Raw genomic sequence first — 17,024 nt, forward strand, 5'->3', positions numbered from 1 at the left:
GTGTCCGTGTGTGTGTGTGTGTGTGTGTGTTACTGTTGTGCACCCATCGATAATGCAGCGTGCAGAGACGTATAGTAACAGCTAAGAACATGATTTTGCTATTAAAACTGCGGACTGCTGTAGATGGGAATGTATTTCTAAAGTTTATTTCATCGGTCTTAAAGGGCTTCCTGCTTTTCTTTGCTGGTTGAGGAACGGTTCCTTCAGCTGTTGGTCTGTTTTCCTTCGTCGGTCGCACACTTACGGTCGCAGTGTCCAAAACGCACAGGCAACCCTCCACTTATTCTTTACTTCCTGCCTCTAGTCCCCCAGCTTAGCTGTGCTGCCTGTGCACCAGCGAGACTGCGCAACTGAATCTGCTCCCCCAGGCACACTTTAGGCTGATCAACCAGAGGAGTCGCATAAAGGAAATTGCTTGATTAAATCTTGGCCATTTTCACACGTTCATTGTATAAAAACTTATTTAACAAAACGAACATCGAGAATTACCCTCCACCCCCATTCATTCACACTCCAATTCACACGCACGCACACACACACGCACACTTCCTGCTTGCACAGTACAGACGAGTATAAGCTTTGCTCTTCAAGGTCTTCTGCATATTCATGATTTCTATACTTACCACTACCATCACCACTATGGAAATACTACGGTAGGTTCCAGTGACCCTGTTCGTGAGATACTCCTGGTTTTACTGAAGTTTGTAATTCTGCCCTTGGCTAGACTGGAGTCCGTCTGTCTGAGGCATTGTCTGTCCTTTTGAAAGAAGGCCGAAGGATCACTGATCCTGGATTAACGGACAGGGTGAGTGAGTGTAGGGACACACAGAGGTGCTCTGTCTGTCCCGGGCGTCAGTCGCCGCCCTGGACAGGTGAGACGGACAGACGCAGGTGAGGACAGGTGTGGCTTCTGCACCGTTGGGGTCTGTTGTGTGGGGACGGGAGGCAGCTGAACTAGGAGTGCACGCATCACAAATATGTACAGCAATGTATGTGGTGCCATAGTCTGTTTTATACATATGTGCATGTACTCACATGTACGGTATGTGTATAAGCATTTGTTCATGTAATGAAGTGAGTGTATGAGTGAGCATGTGTGTATGAAAGAGATTCACAGTTTAACTGAATTAATTATCGAGGTTGATGATAAACCGGGGCAAGGTGCCTAGCGATAGAGGGGAGGAGGAAGAAGGCAGCCAGCGCCACGGAGACGGGTGCTGAGGCGGCGTTGACCGGGTGACGGCAGGCGCGTCAAATGGTCACGGGGCAAACGATGATGCGCTTCTCCAGCATGACGCTGAGTACCAGGAACAGGAAGTAGAGCAGGAACATGGTGAAGCCCAGAGCCTTGTTCATCTTCCACTTGCAGGCGGCGATGGAGAGGATGACGAAGAGGAGCATGAGGAAGAGGAGCACGATGGCGCAGAAGAGCCCGTTGCTGCTGATGGCCACTGGCACGAACCCGTTAAACAGGGAAAAGAGCAGCCAGGGTACCGGCAGCCTGCAGGAGGAAGAGAGGGGGGAGACTGTCACCTCAACGGTCTTCCCTAAAACATACAGAGAAATCTGTCAAACCAGGGTCACCATGCACACGTGACAATCACCAGGAAATTGAGAGATTAGGTGGTGAGTCAAGAGTTCCTGTTGGGAAATGTGAAAGACCCACACACTGGTGTATAAAAATGCATACATCCAAAGAGGAGGCTTCTGTAGAAATATACATTTATTGTCCATAATGCTCAAAATTCTGAGCAAAAGAGCAAACAACCACTGAACGTTTCGGTCAGACCTTCAAGAATCATGTACTAAATGTACTAAAATGTACTATTAGATATATTTATATGATCTATAATACAGTAAAGCTTGGTTTCCCATTATTAATACCGGCCTAGGAAGTCATGCTCATATAACTAAATGAAAAACAGTACCATCTAGACATTGAAGGTGCTCCTAAATTAGCTGCTATTTATTATGTAGTACAGTTATGACAGTTAATGGCCATGGTAATGGAGAAACTCTGCCTTTTTGCCTGTATGTCTGGTACCCATTTTATTGTTTTATCATCTTTTCCCCGAGCTGGAACCATTACCCTTGGATGATGTCACCATTTGTCTGTCAGAACAAGTGATGTCACAATAGAGGATTTTTTTTTTTTTTTTTTTGGTGATGCCCTAATAATAAATTATTTTCATCGATGCCGCTATAGCCTTACCCAATAGTGATGTCAAAGATGTTGCTGCCCACGGAACTGGACACGGCCATGTCGCCCAGGCCCTTGCGTGCCACGATGACGCTGGTGATGAGGTCAGGGATGGAGGTGCCAGCGGCCAGGATGGTCAGACCCATGATCTCCTCCGAAATACCAATAGTCTCACCCACCTGCACAAACACACATGGGTCAGGTCTGTCATTCATGAAGGTGTTGTTTGTTGACTGTATTTGTGGTTGGTGTTGGTGTTGGTGTTGGTGTTGAAGTTGGCATTGGTTGTTGGTGTTTGGTGCTATTAATGAAATGATAAAATAAATAAATAAAAATGCATAAATTAAAAAAAAAAAAACAAGCAGACTTCACTGACAATCTGACTACCCTCTTGAACATTATTTAAAGTCATACAAAAAAGAACAGAACTGCAAAGCATACTGTAAGCTGTACACTACATTAAATCAACAGCATAAACAGCAAAGGCTGTGAACCACGTATTGGGGTTGGGGGGCTAGGTAGATGTGTGGGATGAAGAAGCCAAGGTGTGGTCTATAGAGGTGGGTATTTAGTGTGTGTTGGAAGATGGTCAATGGCTCTGCTGGTCTGACTGCACTGGGAAGCTCACCCCACCTCCAAGGGGCCAGAACAGGCAGTAGACCAGGAAGTGCAGGCTCAAAGAGGGGTAGGGGGGTGGGGGCATAGCAGGAACAGAGAGTACCTCAGGCACTGGCTGTGCTTTAGGTTGTGATTTTCCCTCCAGCTCAAGATGTCATTCAGGCAGGCTAAGATGCATACAGAGACCTATAGACCAGACTCCACTACACTAGACTACACTATGAAGAAAGCTCTGCACGTACCTGGTGGGCCCACCACACCATCAGATAGGAGAACATGGCAATCCACAAAATGGAGCCCAGAAACGTTCCCATGAAATACCTCCTGGAGGCCTGCAGAACAGAAACATTTTTAAAGTTTAAACAGTACATTACTACACTTGTAGTTTAAACTTTGTCATCCTAAACATTAGCACAAAGGACAAGAAAGGCTACAAAATAATACTGTGCTGAGCTATATTTTAATAGACTTTGTGTCCGATGTAACCAGGTTTTTATAGATTTCCACACGCGCACACGTAAATAAATATTTTGTAGGTTATTCAGTGAGTTGTCTTGATTTAAAAATGGGTCGTATGTACAGTAGTAGTGATGGTCATGCTGTAATGATCTGTGGTCTTTACCGGGTTTCGAACGTCAGGTATGGTCAGCCAAAGGGGGAAGACGATGGGCAGGAGGAACAGATAGGTGGCCTGTTTTCGTCGGGAGTCCGGCCACTCCAGTGACAGCGGCTCCTCGTTCTCCCCCTCCTCCTCTTCCTCTTCCTCGCTATCATCATCACTGTCCTCTTCCTCGCTGCTGCCAGAGACATCTGACCCACCCAACCCAGCTGCTTCCTGCTCCTGAACTCAAACACACACACACACACACATGCACACACACACACGCACACGCACACACAAACACGCGCACGCGCACGCGCACACGCACACACACACAATTATTTATCTCACCAACAGAAATACACATGCACATATTCACACGGAAGCACTGACATCGGCAGATCACAGATCCCATTTCATATAAACTCATGATAGATGACCAACAGAAACACATATCGCTACACATTTGCCTCAGAGGGAATGACAAAAATAGTGGCAACAGGAAAGAGTAAAACTGTCTCAGTGCTGAGAGATGAAGCTTTAAAAGGAGACCCGTCTAATAATCTACCTTTAGTCCCTCCACATAATCTGTGCTGTCCTCCCTGTCGGCGGGGTGTCGGGAGGTGGACGGCTCTGGTGGGGGCGTCGTCTGGACGTTGACGGCGTTGGGGTGCTCAGTTTTACTGCCACTCACATCTGCAGGTTCACCGACAAACACCTTTTGTTTTATTCACAGTGACCGCGGTTTTTTTCCCCAGTAATAACCCGGGGAACCACCTTGAGTAGGAAATGCAAATACTCGCGCAAACAATCAGATACGACTACGCAACATACGCGACTAATGCAAAATGCGCAACGACAGACGAGCACGGGCTGTTACCGCGCGTCGCCCAGCTTATTACAGGCGCGAGAACACGGCGTGCCGTGACCTTCATCCGCTCGAACGCCCCGAGATTATCCTCGGGAAATTAGCTTTCTCGCTGAGTGCTCTCCAGCCAAATCGACGTCTAAATTCATGTGGCTGCAAAGCTCCGCCGTGGAAGACCGCTCTTCACTCTCTCCCCAAAACCACACCCAGCCGTTTTAGCGACAAAGCGCGCATTTTAGGAAACGCATGTTCTTTTCACGTGGCTGGGATTTTGACTACACTTACATTTCTGACTTTTTATTAATTTTTTAAAAAAAAATGTATGTCCAGTTGAGGGCTTGATTCAGCCTAATAGTTACAAAATCTACCAGTAGTGGGTAACATAGGAACTTTGCTTACAGGATAAAAAACAACTAAATTAAAATCTCAAATATAACCAATTAAATAAAATCATAGCATTACTTCCTTTGGCTCTTTATATAAAACTATTTTAAATTATGATTTTTATTATTTTTTTAAATTGAGCTGATTTAGAGTGTTACAAAAATCTGATTCAACCTAGTTGATATACACTGCATTACACATATTTAATAAAGATGACTGACTGTAAAAAGAAATGTGAAATTCAACAATGTGCTGGTTCAGGCCATTAAAAAACATGAACCAGCTCATTCAGTCGTATTTTGGACACCTGGTCTTATTGAAAGGACAAAAAAAGTATCTTGGATCAAAGACTAAATAAACTGTACTGTTACATATTAAATAAGCCATCCCATTTGGCAGAGCACACAGGGGTACCAGTTCCACTGATAATTGGCACACTGCACAAACCAATCACATTTCAGTATAGAGCACAGAAATATATTGGTGCACACAGAGGAGGTTTATGATCAGTGCAGGTGTGAGGACAACTACAAGCCTGCAGTGGAAACAGACATCTGTGAAATTAATTAGAATGTCGTACAGTGGACAGGGGAGCTGCTTATATTCACACGGTTTATATTCTTAGCACAAGAACATGTGTTTCTCCTGAAAGTCAACCTAAACAAGCTGTGCTTAAATTCCATGGAAGGGCTGTAAAATATGGACACATACAGTACTGGCACAAATTATGGAAATACTACATTTATAAACACATGTTGACAATGCTATATTTTGAAATAATTTATACCAATTTATAAATGTAATAAGTAATAAATGTAATATTAACATAGAACAAAAAGGAAGAAATAGCATTTGTGTTCAACAAGTAATAATTATTACACGTTCCATTAGTATTAGTTCATAGTTCATTAACATAATTAAACAGCCTATTGTACCTTACTGTTGAAAATTTTATCATTTTTCTTTGACCAGTATTTTCTCCATAAAATGATAATATTCATGTCAGTTTTTGGCTTGTATGCTTTATTTCAAATTACTGATGGTCACATAATATCGTTATCACTTGCGGTCAAGAAGATAACTGTTTCAAATATTTACAGAATAAAATGGCTTTGAGAAACAACAAAGATTTAAGAGTACTAAATTTACTCTTTAAGCACAGCGTTTCCATAAGTTGTGCCAGTACTGTACACACACACACAAACACACACACACACACACACATACCCTTTAAGTGGCCAGCTGTTCCATTTAAAGGAGACGTAGCGGTTACTGTTTTAAGAAGTTATTAGAAGAAACAGTGGGAGGAAGGGCAAGGGATCATCTAAAATGACATATTTATCACCTTCTGCTCTTCCTCTGGGGCTCCTGGACTCCACCTTCCCCTGAGCCATTTTAGTCAGGATCTCAGCTTTGTGCTTAAACTTCACTGAAAACCAGAGGCAGACACCAGCATATCATTAAATATAGCATCCGTACTCATACATCTGATGTAACATATACACTCTGATATGGCGTCATTATTTCATTTCATAACAATTTCATTGGTAATTTGCCTATTTCTTTTATTCATTTTTCCATCATTATACATAGATATACATGTATTTTTGTGCTTTCATTTCATGATGTTTACATACTATTGAAACATGAGTACATGTCATGTCAATAAAGCAAACATATTGAGAGAGAGAAAAAAAGGCATGTGTAGAAGGCGGTCATGGGGGGATGGGTGGGTTTGGATTTGGTGAATACCACTGATTGAGACTGCTGTGTGATGTCATAATAGCACAATAGAATCAGAACAGCACAGGTAAGGTCAGAGGAATCAGTTCAGCTCTTCTGCCTGTTTCAATGCGCCACTAAAGGACAAAAAAGCCATTGAAGTGTAGGATGATTGATGGGCAGCAACTCAAGAGCCAGTAATATCCACCGCCGTCAACGACAAACATCAAGGACCCCGGCAGCACTCAGCACACAAAGACAGCGCTACATCTCAGTGATGGGGATGACTGTGCGGCTCCTCCTTATCGTGAGCCATTTCACTGCACAAAAGAAGCACACGCTTCTAATACACATGCACGTAAACGTCATGCACATTCACATACATGTGCACACTGGAGCTCGCTCATACACAGACGCACACATAGAAAAACACTAACGCATGCACGTGCACATGGACACGCACACACACACATTTGGCTATCCCATCTCTCTTACCTTTCCCCTGTACTGAGCTCCCAGTCTTTACCTCTCCATTAAACACAGTTTCTAGTGGACAGAGATAGTTCATAAGAGAAAGGTTACAGCCTAAAGGTTACCTACTCTGTGGTACAGCTCTTTCCAAAGCACAAAACAAAGTTCCTGACAGGGAGCTGAGAAAGGTCACCCCTCAGAAACCCAACAGCCAATCAGAAAACACAGTAGTCCTGTAAATGATAATGTAATTTAAGAGGACAGCGAGTATATGTCTTCTGTCACAAACAGTGCTCAAATCACATCCTACAGACAACCGAGTGAACAAGCATGCACTATGTGTAGGACACTGTGGGCGTGTGCTACAGTAAGCGTGAGTACCAATGGATACTGTGGGCGTGGCTGGGAAGATGTAGGACACAACTGGGCATACTTGGGTGGGTGTAGAATAGGGCTGTCAACTAGACCGAAAAATTGAATTCAAATATTGTATTAAATGTTCCTTGCAAAATTTGCATAATTATTACATCAACATAAAATGCATAGGATACTATTAGGTCTTCCTGTTGTGGATGTCATGTCCATAAGGGGGTCTAAGAAGGTCACGAAAACCAAGGAAGGAAATGTTCCACTCAAGGATTTAACAGAAATCATTGACAGACAGTGAAAACATAGAAAGCAGGGCCAGTCATTTACTGAATGACAATTTTATCATCTGTAACAGTGACCCGAAGTAAACAAAGATTTTGACATTCATACTACAACATAAGAACATTGTATATCATGTATTTTAACCTAACAATTAAACCACTGTTTTCTATTGGCCCCAACATTCTGTAAGAACAAACTGAGGAACAAAGAAAAGGCCACATTGGATTGAAATGTCTCGATAAAAGGCTGACGTTTGCACACGACCCTGAATGCAGCATGCCTTCTATGGTACTAATAGTATTATGAACAGGCACGAGCATTCAATTTACGAACAATTGGCATTCATCCTGTAACATACCTGGGATAAGCATAAATTTGGAAGTCTGTACGCGCTTCATGAATCTCACATTGGTTTTTAGTTGGAACATATTAAGAACAAAAGTAAGAAGAATTTAAGAAACGTTTTGTGAATGAATGCTATTGAATCTAAGTCTAACAGTACAGTGTAGAGTAAAACACTGTGGGCTTAGCAGTGGGTGTAGGGCAGTGTCTGCATGGTTTTTGGAGTGAGGAAATAAAAAACTTGAGAAGGCAATGCGTGAGAGGAGGCCGACTGAGCGGTTTCTGGTGACCTGTACACCAGCGCTGTGTCAAGATAAAGGGATTGAGCTCAAAGTAGCTGGCTTAGGTCCAGCCTTCATTAGCAGAATAATAAGCTGATTAGAGAGCAGTATCGGGCAGGAACTGTCAGGCTGAGCTTAAGAGACAGATAGAGAGAGGGAGAGAGAGATAAACAGAGAGAGAGAGAGAGAGAGAGAGATAGACAGAGAGAGAGAGAGGTAAGCTAATCATCAAGATGTGCAGTCAGGTGACTCATATCACAACACCTTGACTAATTTGACCACCAATTACATTATTCAAAGCCACCTGTGACTGCTCTCTAAGACGTGAAAACACTGAGAAAGTGCTTGGTTGGACGTACCAAGCATTTACAAACCGTCTGCTCACAAGAGGATCCATTCAGTCCCTGTCCCTGGGATTCAATGTCCAATGCTTAAGTGGGTGTTTATAGAGCAACCAATCCTTCTGTTTCAAGTTCAGTCAGAGGTATGTTAGATATTTAGATATTAAGTCTTAGGTACAGTGCAGTACATTTTCACAGCTTTCAGAAAACAACATTAAGCTCTTTAAGAGACCAGGGTTCCCACTCATTTTAGGAAATAATTTTCCAGGACTTTTTCAAGGACAATTTCCATGACTTAGACTTACAGACATGAAACATGGACAATGGTAGCCCAAGCCGGTGGTAGACCGGGGGGGGGGGGGGGGGGGGGGGGACTGTGCAAGTACCATAACCATTCAAAACTTTGTGCTGCCGTATAATCCCGTATAATCTCAAAAATGAGATAAGCGGAGAAAATTGCAGAAAAATATGCAATCTCAGCTCTAAATATACTGTTTAATAGCTTGATTTATAGCCTAGCTTACAATTTTCCAGGACCTCACAAATATTTCCAGGACATTTTGTAAATTTCTCATTTTCCAGGTGTTTTCCATGACTGGAAAACGAGTCAATAAATTTCCAGGTTTTCAAGGTTTTCCAGGATGAGTGGGAACCCTGGAGAAGTGTGCAGCTACTCTCTTGCTTCCTTTCACTGTGAAAATCACCAGCAGGGCTGTGCAGCTCCTGAGCTTCAGGAGTCACCACTGATGCAGCTGGCCCAGGCAGGGGCCTGACTGACCGACACAGGAAATGATGTCGCCTCTGAGGCAGGTAATATGCCGGTGACTGAAATGTTCACTCCCTGGGCAATACTACAGCAAATCCTGCATCGCCCCACGGTTTCCAGCCACATTTGGTGTAAGCACGACCAAGGGATGCATCACTGCATCAGGAAGAATTAAAGTGCCTCAGCTGGACAGACCAAATGGGAGCCCCTATTTTAACATATATGTTGAATATATTTAGGTTTAAATATAATATACATTTACACACACACATAAATATCTGTATGTATTACGTATGTAAATCTCTTGCTGAGTCATGGTGTATTGGGATATATGGCAGTGGGCCCGGTGAGGCCTGGCACTCGTACCTTCCCCCAGTGGGTCCAGGGTGTGGATCATCAGCTGGAAGATGGTGTTCCTCATGGTGCTGTTATGTAGGGAGGCGGAGCTACCGCCTCTCTGCAGGCTGGGCTTCGCCTGGGGGCAGGGAGAGAGGGCAGGACGTCACTGAGGGTATGTCCAGTAGGCTACTGTGACATCACAATGCTCATATGCTCATGATTAGAACCAGTGTTTTCTAGTCTTTATCTTAGCCAAGATACAGCTGTGGTTCACACAGAGCATAGGGCCAGCCGATCATGTGATTTTAACCATTTGAAGAGTAGGTTTTTTGGAATGTTTTGGAATTTTAATCCAGTGTTCTATTACTCCATTGCTTTCAGTTACCAGTAGTGATTGTTACATCAGCATTAGAATGTTCAGTTAATAAGAACATTCTCATCACATACACTGCATGGCCAAAAGTATGTGGACACCTGACACCCAACATCTCATCCAAAATTATGGGCATTAATATGGAGTTGGTCCACCCTTTGTTGCTATAACAACCTCCACTCTTCTGAGAAGGCTTCATACTAAATGTTGGAGCATTGCGGCAGGGATTTGCTTCCAGTCAGTTGGATGAAGTTGAGGTCAGGGCTCTGTGCAGGCCAGTCAAGTTCTTCCACACCAGCCTCATCAAAACCATTTCTATATGGACCTTGCCGTATGCCCAGGGCCATTATCATACTGAAACAGGAATGGGCCTTCCCTGAACTGTTGGGGAAGCACAGAATCGTCTAAAATGTGATTGTATGCTGTAGCATGAAGATTTGCCTTCACTGGAATAAGGGGCCTAGCCCAAATCATGAAAAATAGCCCCAGACCAAGGGGTGTCCAGATACTTTTGGTCATATGTTGTATGTGTGATCTTACACCTTAAAGGGTTAAAACCATAGATACTGTGCATAATTCCCTGCCACATGATGTTGAATTAGCATTCAATTCCACACGCAGTTTCTCACAATTGGAGTGGGACTGCAATCAGAATATATCACCATTCAACTGATCAAGACGGAACGGAAAAATGTTAGAATCAACTTTAATGAAAATCAACGAGCATGGAATTTCTATAAATATTAAACATTAAATCCATAAATATTAAGTTTCTGTGTGCATTTGAGTGTGTTTCTGTGTGCATATGTGTGTGTGTGTGTGTGTGTGTGCGTGTGCGTGTCTGTGTACACACGTGTTGAGTGGCACACCTTTAACTTACTTTTACCCTGCTATTGCCCTGCTGGGTTTCTTCAGGGTTGTTGGCCTCGCCTGGTGATCCACTGTCCTGTGTGAACAAATGAGATGCTTTAGCAGAACAAATGAGACATGCAGTAAGAACAACCCTTTCTAAAGGGGAATTTTTCCCAGGGATACCACAAAATATAATGTATCCATGCTAGTGACATGAAAGACCAAAAGAGAATGCTTCCCATTTTTCTAATAATGTAATTTATATCTGTTTTTTGTAATTAAAGATGTGGATCATTAGTTTATTAGTTAGTTTATTAGGATCCCCATTAGCCGTTACACATGGTAACAGTTACTCTTCCTGGGGTCCACATAGAACAATATACAAACAAACACAGACAAAGCAAAATACATGGTAAAGGTAACAGAGAAAAAAATAAATAATGTTATTAATAAAGAAAAAAAACGAATTATCACTGGTAATGAGTGAGTGAACATCGCATTTACATAGCGCCTCTCCATATATACGCTCTCGCCTTTTAACCTAAATCCTGTGAGTGCCCCCCTCTGTTTCTACATGTGAGCACACATAAGCGTGTCTGCAAATGAATGTGTGTTTGTCCTCTTGTCTGTGTGTGTGTGTGTGTGTGTGTGTATGTGTGCGTGCGCGCACATGCATGTATATTTCTGTTCACGGTGAGGTGCTGCATTTGTAGCGTACACATGTTTGTTTGTGCTGGGAGGGTTACCTTCAGCCAAGGCTTGTAGTGCCCTTGCTAGCTCTGCAAATCAAATGAGGGGCCACCTGACATTGAGCATTAATTCTGAGCGGGAAGGTCCTCGTGTGCTCATTAGGGTCTGATTGCAGGAGTGTGCATCCCAGCTGGTCCCAGGACAAGTGCCCAGTGATTTCAGACCGGGGCTCTGAAGTGTCTGATTAAAGGGCATGATTGTGGCTCCGCCATCGCCGCGCTGCTGCACAAGAGGCGGACGTCTGGACCGTTGGCCGAGTCTTTCCTTCAAACCGCAAAAGCCTGACTGCCTCAGAAAACAGCACACACACACAACTGTGCCAATGGACGGTGGATTGCGCAAGCTTCCTGCACTTCCTACAATGCAACTAGACAGACTAAAGCACATTGCTTGTCATCACTTTTCCTGTATTTTTCCTGTTTTTTTCTAGTTCAGTTTGTTAGCTGAATTTATTTTTCTGCCTGTGAATAATTTTTTTTTCTGATAATCTTTACTTTCAAATGAACATTAGCATTACCATAGCTGCGGTATCAAAGAAGATTTTCCAAACTGCTGAAAGCCCCAAAATATTTGAAAAGGCTGCAGTTGTTATCAACATAATGGTGAGGTAGGGCCTCTTCCTCCACTTAATGGACTGTGTTTCGACACACACATACCCACGTGAGAAAAGAATCTCCATTACCATTATGCTCAACCTGTTCACCGTCGTCACAACTTTCAACATCAAAAACATAATTATTCCCATCGCATTTCCTCTTCATCACCATTATCACCATTATCATCATCATCATCATCATCATCTTCACATTAATCATCATCCGCATCAGCTCCGTCATCGCGTTCACCTCCGTCACCGCCCTCGCAACCGCACCGCTCCCACAACACCTGCGGCCCTTTTTTATCCCGCCTCATCAAAGGCGGAGGTGAGGGGGTCCCTTTTCTGTGAGCCGTCGGGGGGGGGGGGGGGTCATGAATAAACATGAGCGGCTTCACAGCCAGAATCCTCTCACATCCACACACTCTGAAACAATAACAGCCCAGAAAGATTCCTCAGTAAATATTTCCCTCTCAAATTTTTCCTGTTTTAGAAATTGATTTTTCCCCCCCGAATTTAATAGGAACGATAACGAAGGAAGCGCAGTCATAACGTATTTTTAATTTTTTTTTTTTGACGATAATTATTTTATTCGCGGCTGATGATCGAGCGTGACTGAGGAATGTCGCGTTTCTTGCCAGGGCTGTTTGGCGCTGGCGGTGGGGACGGTGTACCGCCTGTCACGAAACCAGGTGGCTGCCTGTCCAAATTGAAAGCCGGACATTTCTGTTGTGCCTTTAATCGAGGTAACCCGGCTGAGTTTCAACTGCATGAACAGATAATGCTTTTAAAATGTACCATAATATTCACCAACAGACCTGCTGAGCATGGTCCTTTATTACAAGCTGAACCACTGCTACCTTTCGCATGACATATTCCAGATACCCATATCAGGGATATGTGGCCCATCGAGTTCACAAGGGTGAACCAGCTGAATTTTTTTTTTAAATGAATGAAAATAGTATGATTAATAGTATGATATTTTTGTTAACATGTTAATGCCTTGTACACATACATGGCTGGATGAAAAGACAATATCTCAGATGAAGCCAATGTTATCATGTTATCTTTGTAATATGGAAGCATTTTATTAAAAACTGCATATCGCTATATGCATTCAGGCTATTGTTAAATTCTAGAGCAGTCTTGGAGGGCCACAGGTTCTGTTGGTTTCTCTTTTCACTTTAAAATTAGCATCCAATTTCAGTACATGAAACAAAGTGAGGTGATTTAACAGTATAATTAACCTCTTTAATAGCTCAGTGAAGTGTGCAACAACAAAACCAGCAGAACTGGTGCTTCTCCAAGATCAGCTTTCAGGACCATTGGTGATGTATCAAATTCTCTACATTTGGGTTAAAAGCCTCACAAACTATTATATTTCAAAAGTTGACCAAGAAGGTGCAAAGAAACAGTTGGTCTGTTCAGTTTCCCCCCTTTTTACATTAATAGGTTTCTCTTTGTGACTTAGCAACAGGTGTGATGTGTGATGGTCGGGAAAAAATGGATGAGAAATGCATGGCGAATATTGAAACTGGTGAGTTTAACTGTTGCAATTTACTGTTGAAATTATCAGCAAAAACCCTGCCCCATGCAGCCTCTGTCAAATTGGGCTGGTTTCTGCTAAACCCCACCCCCTTAATTGTGTCATTGGTCCTTTCAAATATTACACCATATTTCCCATCGAGGATTACACAGTAGAAATTGTGTACCTCCTGATCGCACTGTAAAGCAAATACAGGTCTATTAAGAAGTGTTATAAAATGATATAAAAAGCAGGAGGAACAAAATACTTCAGTTTGTATGTGTTTGGCTATGATCTAGGCACAATGGCAGGAAGTGGTCATGACAGTTTGAAACTCCTGTGAAGTATTTTCTCATTCTGGTGGACACATGGCACATAGAACCATAGAGAGTAACAGCGGACAAAGAAAATACTGGGCTTGTGACAAGAAGTTGCAAGGTTACAAATCCATGTTTAGGCACTCCTAAATTGATGTATCAGCTGCCTGTGTAATAGGTCTCTGGAAGAGGTGAAGATGTTACCTGGCCCAGTCTAATTCCAAAGACAATGATACTTAACAGTGGTCAAGCAGAGGTACAGTTTAGAGGACCAGAGCGATGGCACACACTGACCTTGTCAGACACCTCCAGAGCGATGGCTCACACTGACCTTGTCAGACTCCTCCAGAGCGATGGCACACACTAACCTTGTCTGGCTCCTCCAGGGCTATGACCTTGACGATGCTCTTGTGTCTGTTGAAAAGCGACTTGCAGGCGCGCTCCAGCTGCACGTTGTACTTCATGAAGCCCACGTAGGTGAGGTACGCCGACACCAGCAGCAGGCTCTCCCACCACACGATGAAGTTGTCCAGGAAGAAGACGATGAGCATGAGGAGGGCCAGCGTGTAGAAGGAGACGTCGCGGAAGAGCGGCCACCAGGTGAGGTGGAGCATCTCGCGGGAGGTGAGGGCGCACATCCCGATGACGAAGAGGATGTTGAAGACGGCCGAGCCCACGATGGTGCCGATGCCCACGTTGCTGTGCGCGATGAACACCCCGATGAGGGAGGTGAAGAGCTCGGGGGCCGACCCCCCCGCCGCCATGAAGGTGGCCCCCGCCACGTCGTCCGAGATGGCCAGCTTGTCGGTGATGACCCCCAGGGCCGGCACGAAGAACTCGTCGCAGACGATGGCCAGCGAGACGAACATGTAGACCATCCCGAAGACGTGCAGCGCCACCCAGCCCTGTTGCCGCTGCTGCACCGAGAACAGGTCCCGCGGGTACTCGGCCCTCCTGTGGGGGGCAGCACTGGGGGAGGGGAGCGTGGCATTGTGGGCCAGTGTAGCACTGGTGGTGTTTCGGGTTAGGTGCCCGGCGGGGGCCAGGGTGGGCACGGGTGCGTCGGGGTCCACAAAAACGCAGTGCCTCAGCTGAGCAGTTGTGGAGGAGGTCGGAGGGACCGTTGCGGCTGTTGCTGGAGATGTTTGACTGGAGTCGCTCAGCTCCCTCCTGTCCATTTTGAGAGCGTCCACCCCCTCCACCCCAAAGTCCTCCCTGGTCTGCCAATCTGTCCTGGGCCAGGCCCTCACAGCCAGCTGGTACACACAACACAGCAAGATTCCGGAGAGGAGCAGTGCAACCCGGCTCCAGTGAAGTCTTTTCCTTTGTGAGAAATGCATCTTCTCCACAAGATGATGTTGACACCTACCAAAAAGACAAAGTCCAATGCGCAAATCCGCTGTCTGTGACAGCTACTCCGAAGTACTCCCCAGCCAGCCTCTGAGGCGCTTATTACATTCGGAGAGGGGAGCGGGAAGCGGTATGAGAGAACGATGCAACCAACAGCTGTATTTCATCTCATCTGGAGAACCTCACACTCCTTTCCCGGAGCCGCGCACCTGTAACAATGCGTGGAACAGTGCGTCGAAAATGATGACATGTTGGATTTTAGCAACAGGTAGCTCGCCCGTTCCGTCGATAGTTGATGCAGTTCGGAACACGAACGCGCATGTGTTAACATGGAGAGCGCAGCGCGTTTATGAATTAGTCTTTCACAGCTGAAGGTTAAGGCACACTGGTACCTGTTACTATGACTACACATTTACAGTATTTCTCCTCTTGCGCTGATAAATGTAGCCTACCTAAAAGCGTAATTTTCTATGATAGAGACAACCACATAATTCCCCTGTAACAGAGTCTTTACAGCAAATAAACAGTGTGAGCGGGTCCTAAACCTAAAATATTTTAATTGTTTAGACTTAAATTAGACTACTGGGTAAATTATGCGGTCGGAATTTCTGCACTTAGATTCTTAAATATTTTCACCTGGTCATTTGCGTTATTTAATTCTTAATTAATCGAGACGACGCGTGGTTGGAACTTACCTGTGGTTGCTGGATTGCGATGACAACACAACTGAGGTTCGCCTCAGTGAACAGTCCACTGTGCTGAGAAGCGTAAAACGATCCAGAGATTTGCTGGCGAGGTCAAAACTACAAAGTATGAGAGTGAGGTCAAGTAGGCTATTCAACCTGGATTAGCAGAACGCCAGTAGTTAATACAAGAGTCTTTTAAGAAGATTAGGCTGAATGTCCTATCTCTCCAACTTTATATGTCGAACACATTAAAATGAAAAGCTTGATTACTGTAAGGAGTTTTTAATCGGTTCTACTTTCTTGGTCTAACTACTAGTCTCGCCTACCGATGGATTCCATTTGATATTTACGTATCCGTTTCCAAATAAAAACTGCTTAGTGCCGTCGTCACCGAACTCATTCGGGCGCAATCAGATTGAATGAACTATGCCATTGCATGGTAGGCAGCCTACAGAGAACAGCCTCACACCAAAACTGTACGATACATCATAGGCTATTGTAAGTAATCATTATCAAGACATTCACCCCAGTGCCTATAGGCTACTTTGTACTGAGATATTAGTCTATTTGGCCACAACATTTTTCTATGGTAGGCTGACTAGCCCAGCAATACGCTTTAAGAATGTTTATGTTTTCGCCATTGAAGCCACTGTTTTACACAAAAGCCCAGCTCCGCTTAATTGTATTTAATGTAGGCTATTTCTCGACGCATCACAGAACTGGCATATGCGAGCTTTCATTTCGTAATTCATAGTGTCGTTAAAGTAATATATAGTCTATACTGAGGGCGTGTCGAATATAATACTTGCCTATAATCCCTCCCACAAGTGGTTTGCTCAAAATTCACGAGTAATCTAAACCAATAATGCGCAATGTTTGAAAAACAATTTATCTATGCCTGAACTTGAAATTGTAAGCAATGTGGTAGCCCTCTTTGTAGTAGACTACTAGATATGTAAATTGCCGGGGCAGATGTGGGGGTTTCAGGGAAA

At 44.0% G+C, this 17,024-nt stretch overlaps 1 protein-coding gene across 3 annotated transcripts; it reads right to left on the reverse strand.

Annotated features, from left to right (window-relative positions):
• Nucleotides 1-122: 122 nt before the first annotated feature.
• Nucleotides 123-16,783, reverse strand: LOC118227437 (sodium/potassium/calcium exchanger 1-like). 3 transcript variants are annotated; one of them, XM_035417901.1, is made up of 11 exons: nt 16,042-16,782; nt 14,365-15,555; nt 10,838-10,903; nt 9,612-9,720; nt 6,889-6,939; nt 6,017-6,100; nt 3,988-4,115; nt 3,441-3,659; nt 3,061-3,150; nt 2,213-2,379; nt 123-1,501 (listed from the first exon to the last, which is right to left on the reverse strand). In XM_035417901.1, exons 2-11 carry the CDS (start codon nt 15,334-15,336, stop codon nt 1,252-1,254), a joined length of 2,136 nt encoding a protein of 711 aa, XP_035273792.1. In that variant the 5' UTR covers nt 15,337-15,555; nt 16,042-16,782; the 3' UTR covers nt 123-1,251. The 3 variants fall into 3 exon arrangements, with proteins under 3 accessions (XP_035273792.1, XP_035273790.1, XP_035273793.1); XM_035417899.1 differs by having other exon boundaries at nt 1,252-1,501; nt 14,365-15,361; nt 16,042-16,783; XM_035417902.1 differs by lacking the exon at nt 6,889-6,939 and having other exon boundaries at nt 1,252-1,501.
• Between the last annotated feature and the right edge of the window lie 241 nt (nt 16,784-17,024).

This window comes from Anguilla anguilla, chromosome 5, assembly GCF_013347855.1.
Source record: "Anguilla anguilla isolate fAngAng1 chromosome 5, fAngAng1.pri, whole genome shotgun sequence".
In the NCBI taxonomy this organism is placed as follows: domain Eukaryota; kingdom Metazoa; phylum Chordata; class Actinopteri; order Anguilliformes; family Anguillidae; genus Anguilla; species Anguilla anguilla.

What these genes read in the sequence shown, in the direction of transcription:
- LOC118227437 (XM_035417901.1), bottom strand. Translation starts at nt 15,336, where the DNA reads ATGCATTTCTCACAAAGGAAAAGACTTCACTGGAGCCGGGTTGCACTG. An exon ending in CCTGGACCCACTGGGGGAAG is followed by an intron (nt 6,940 to 9,611) that starts GTACGAGTGCCA and finishes TCTGTCCACTAG; the next exon opens with AAACTGTGTTTAATGGAGAG. An exon ending in GAGCTCAGTACAGGGGAAAG is followed by an intron (nt 6,101 to 6,888) that starts GTAAGAGAGATG and finishes TCTGGTTTTCAG; the next exon opens with TGAAGTTTAAGCACAAAGCT.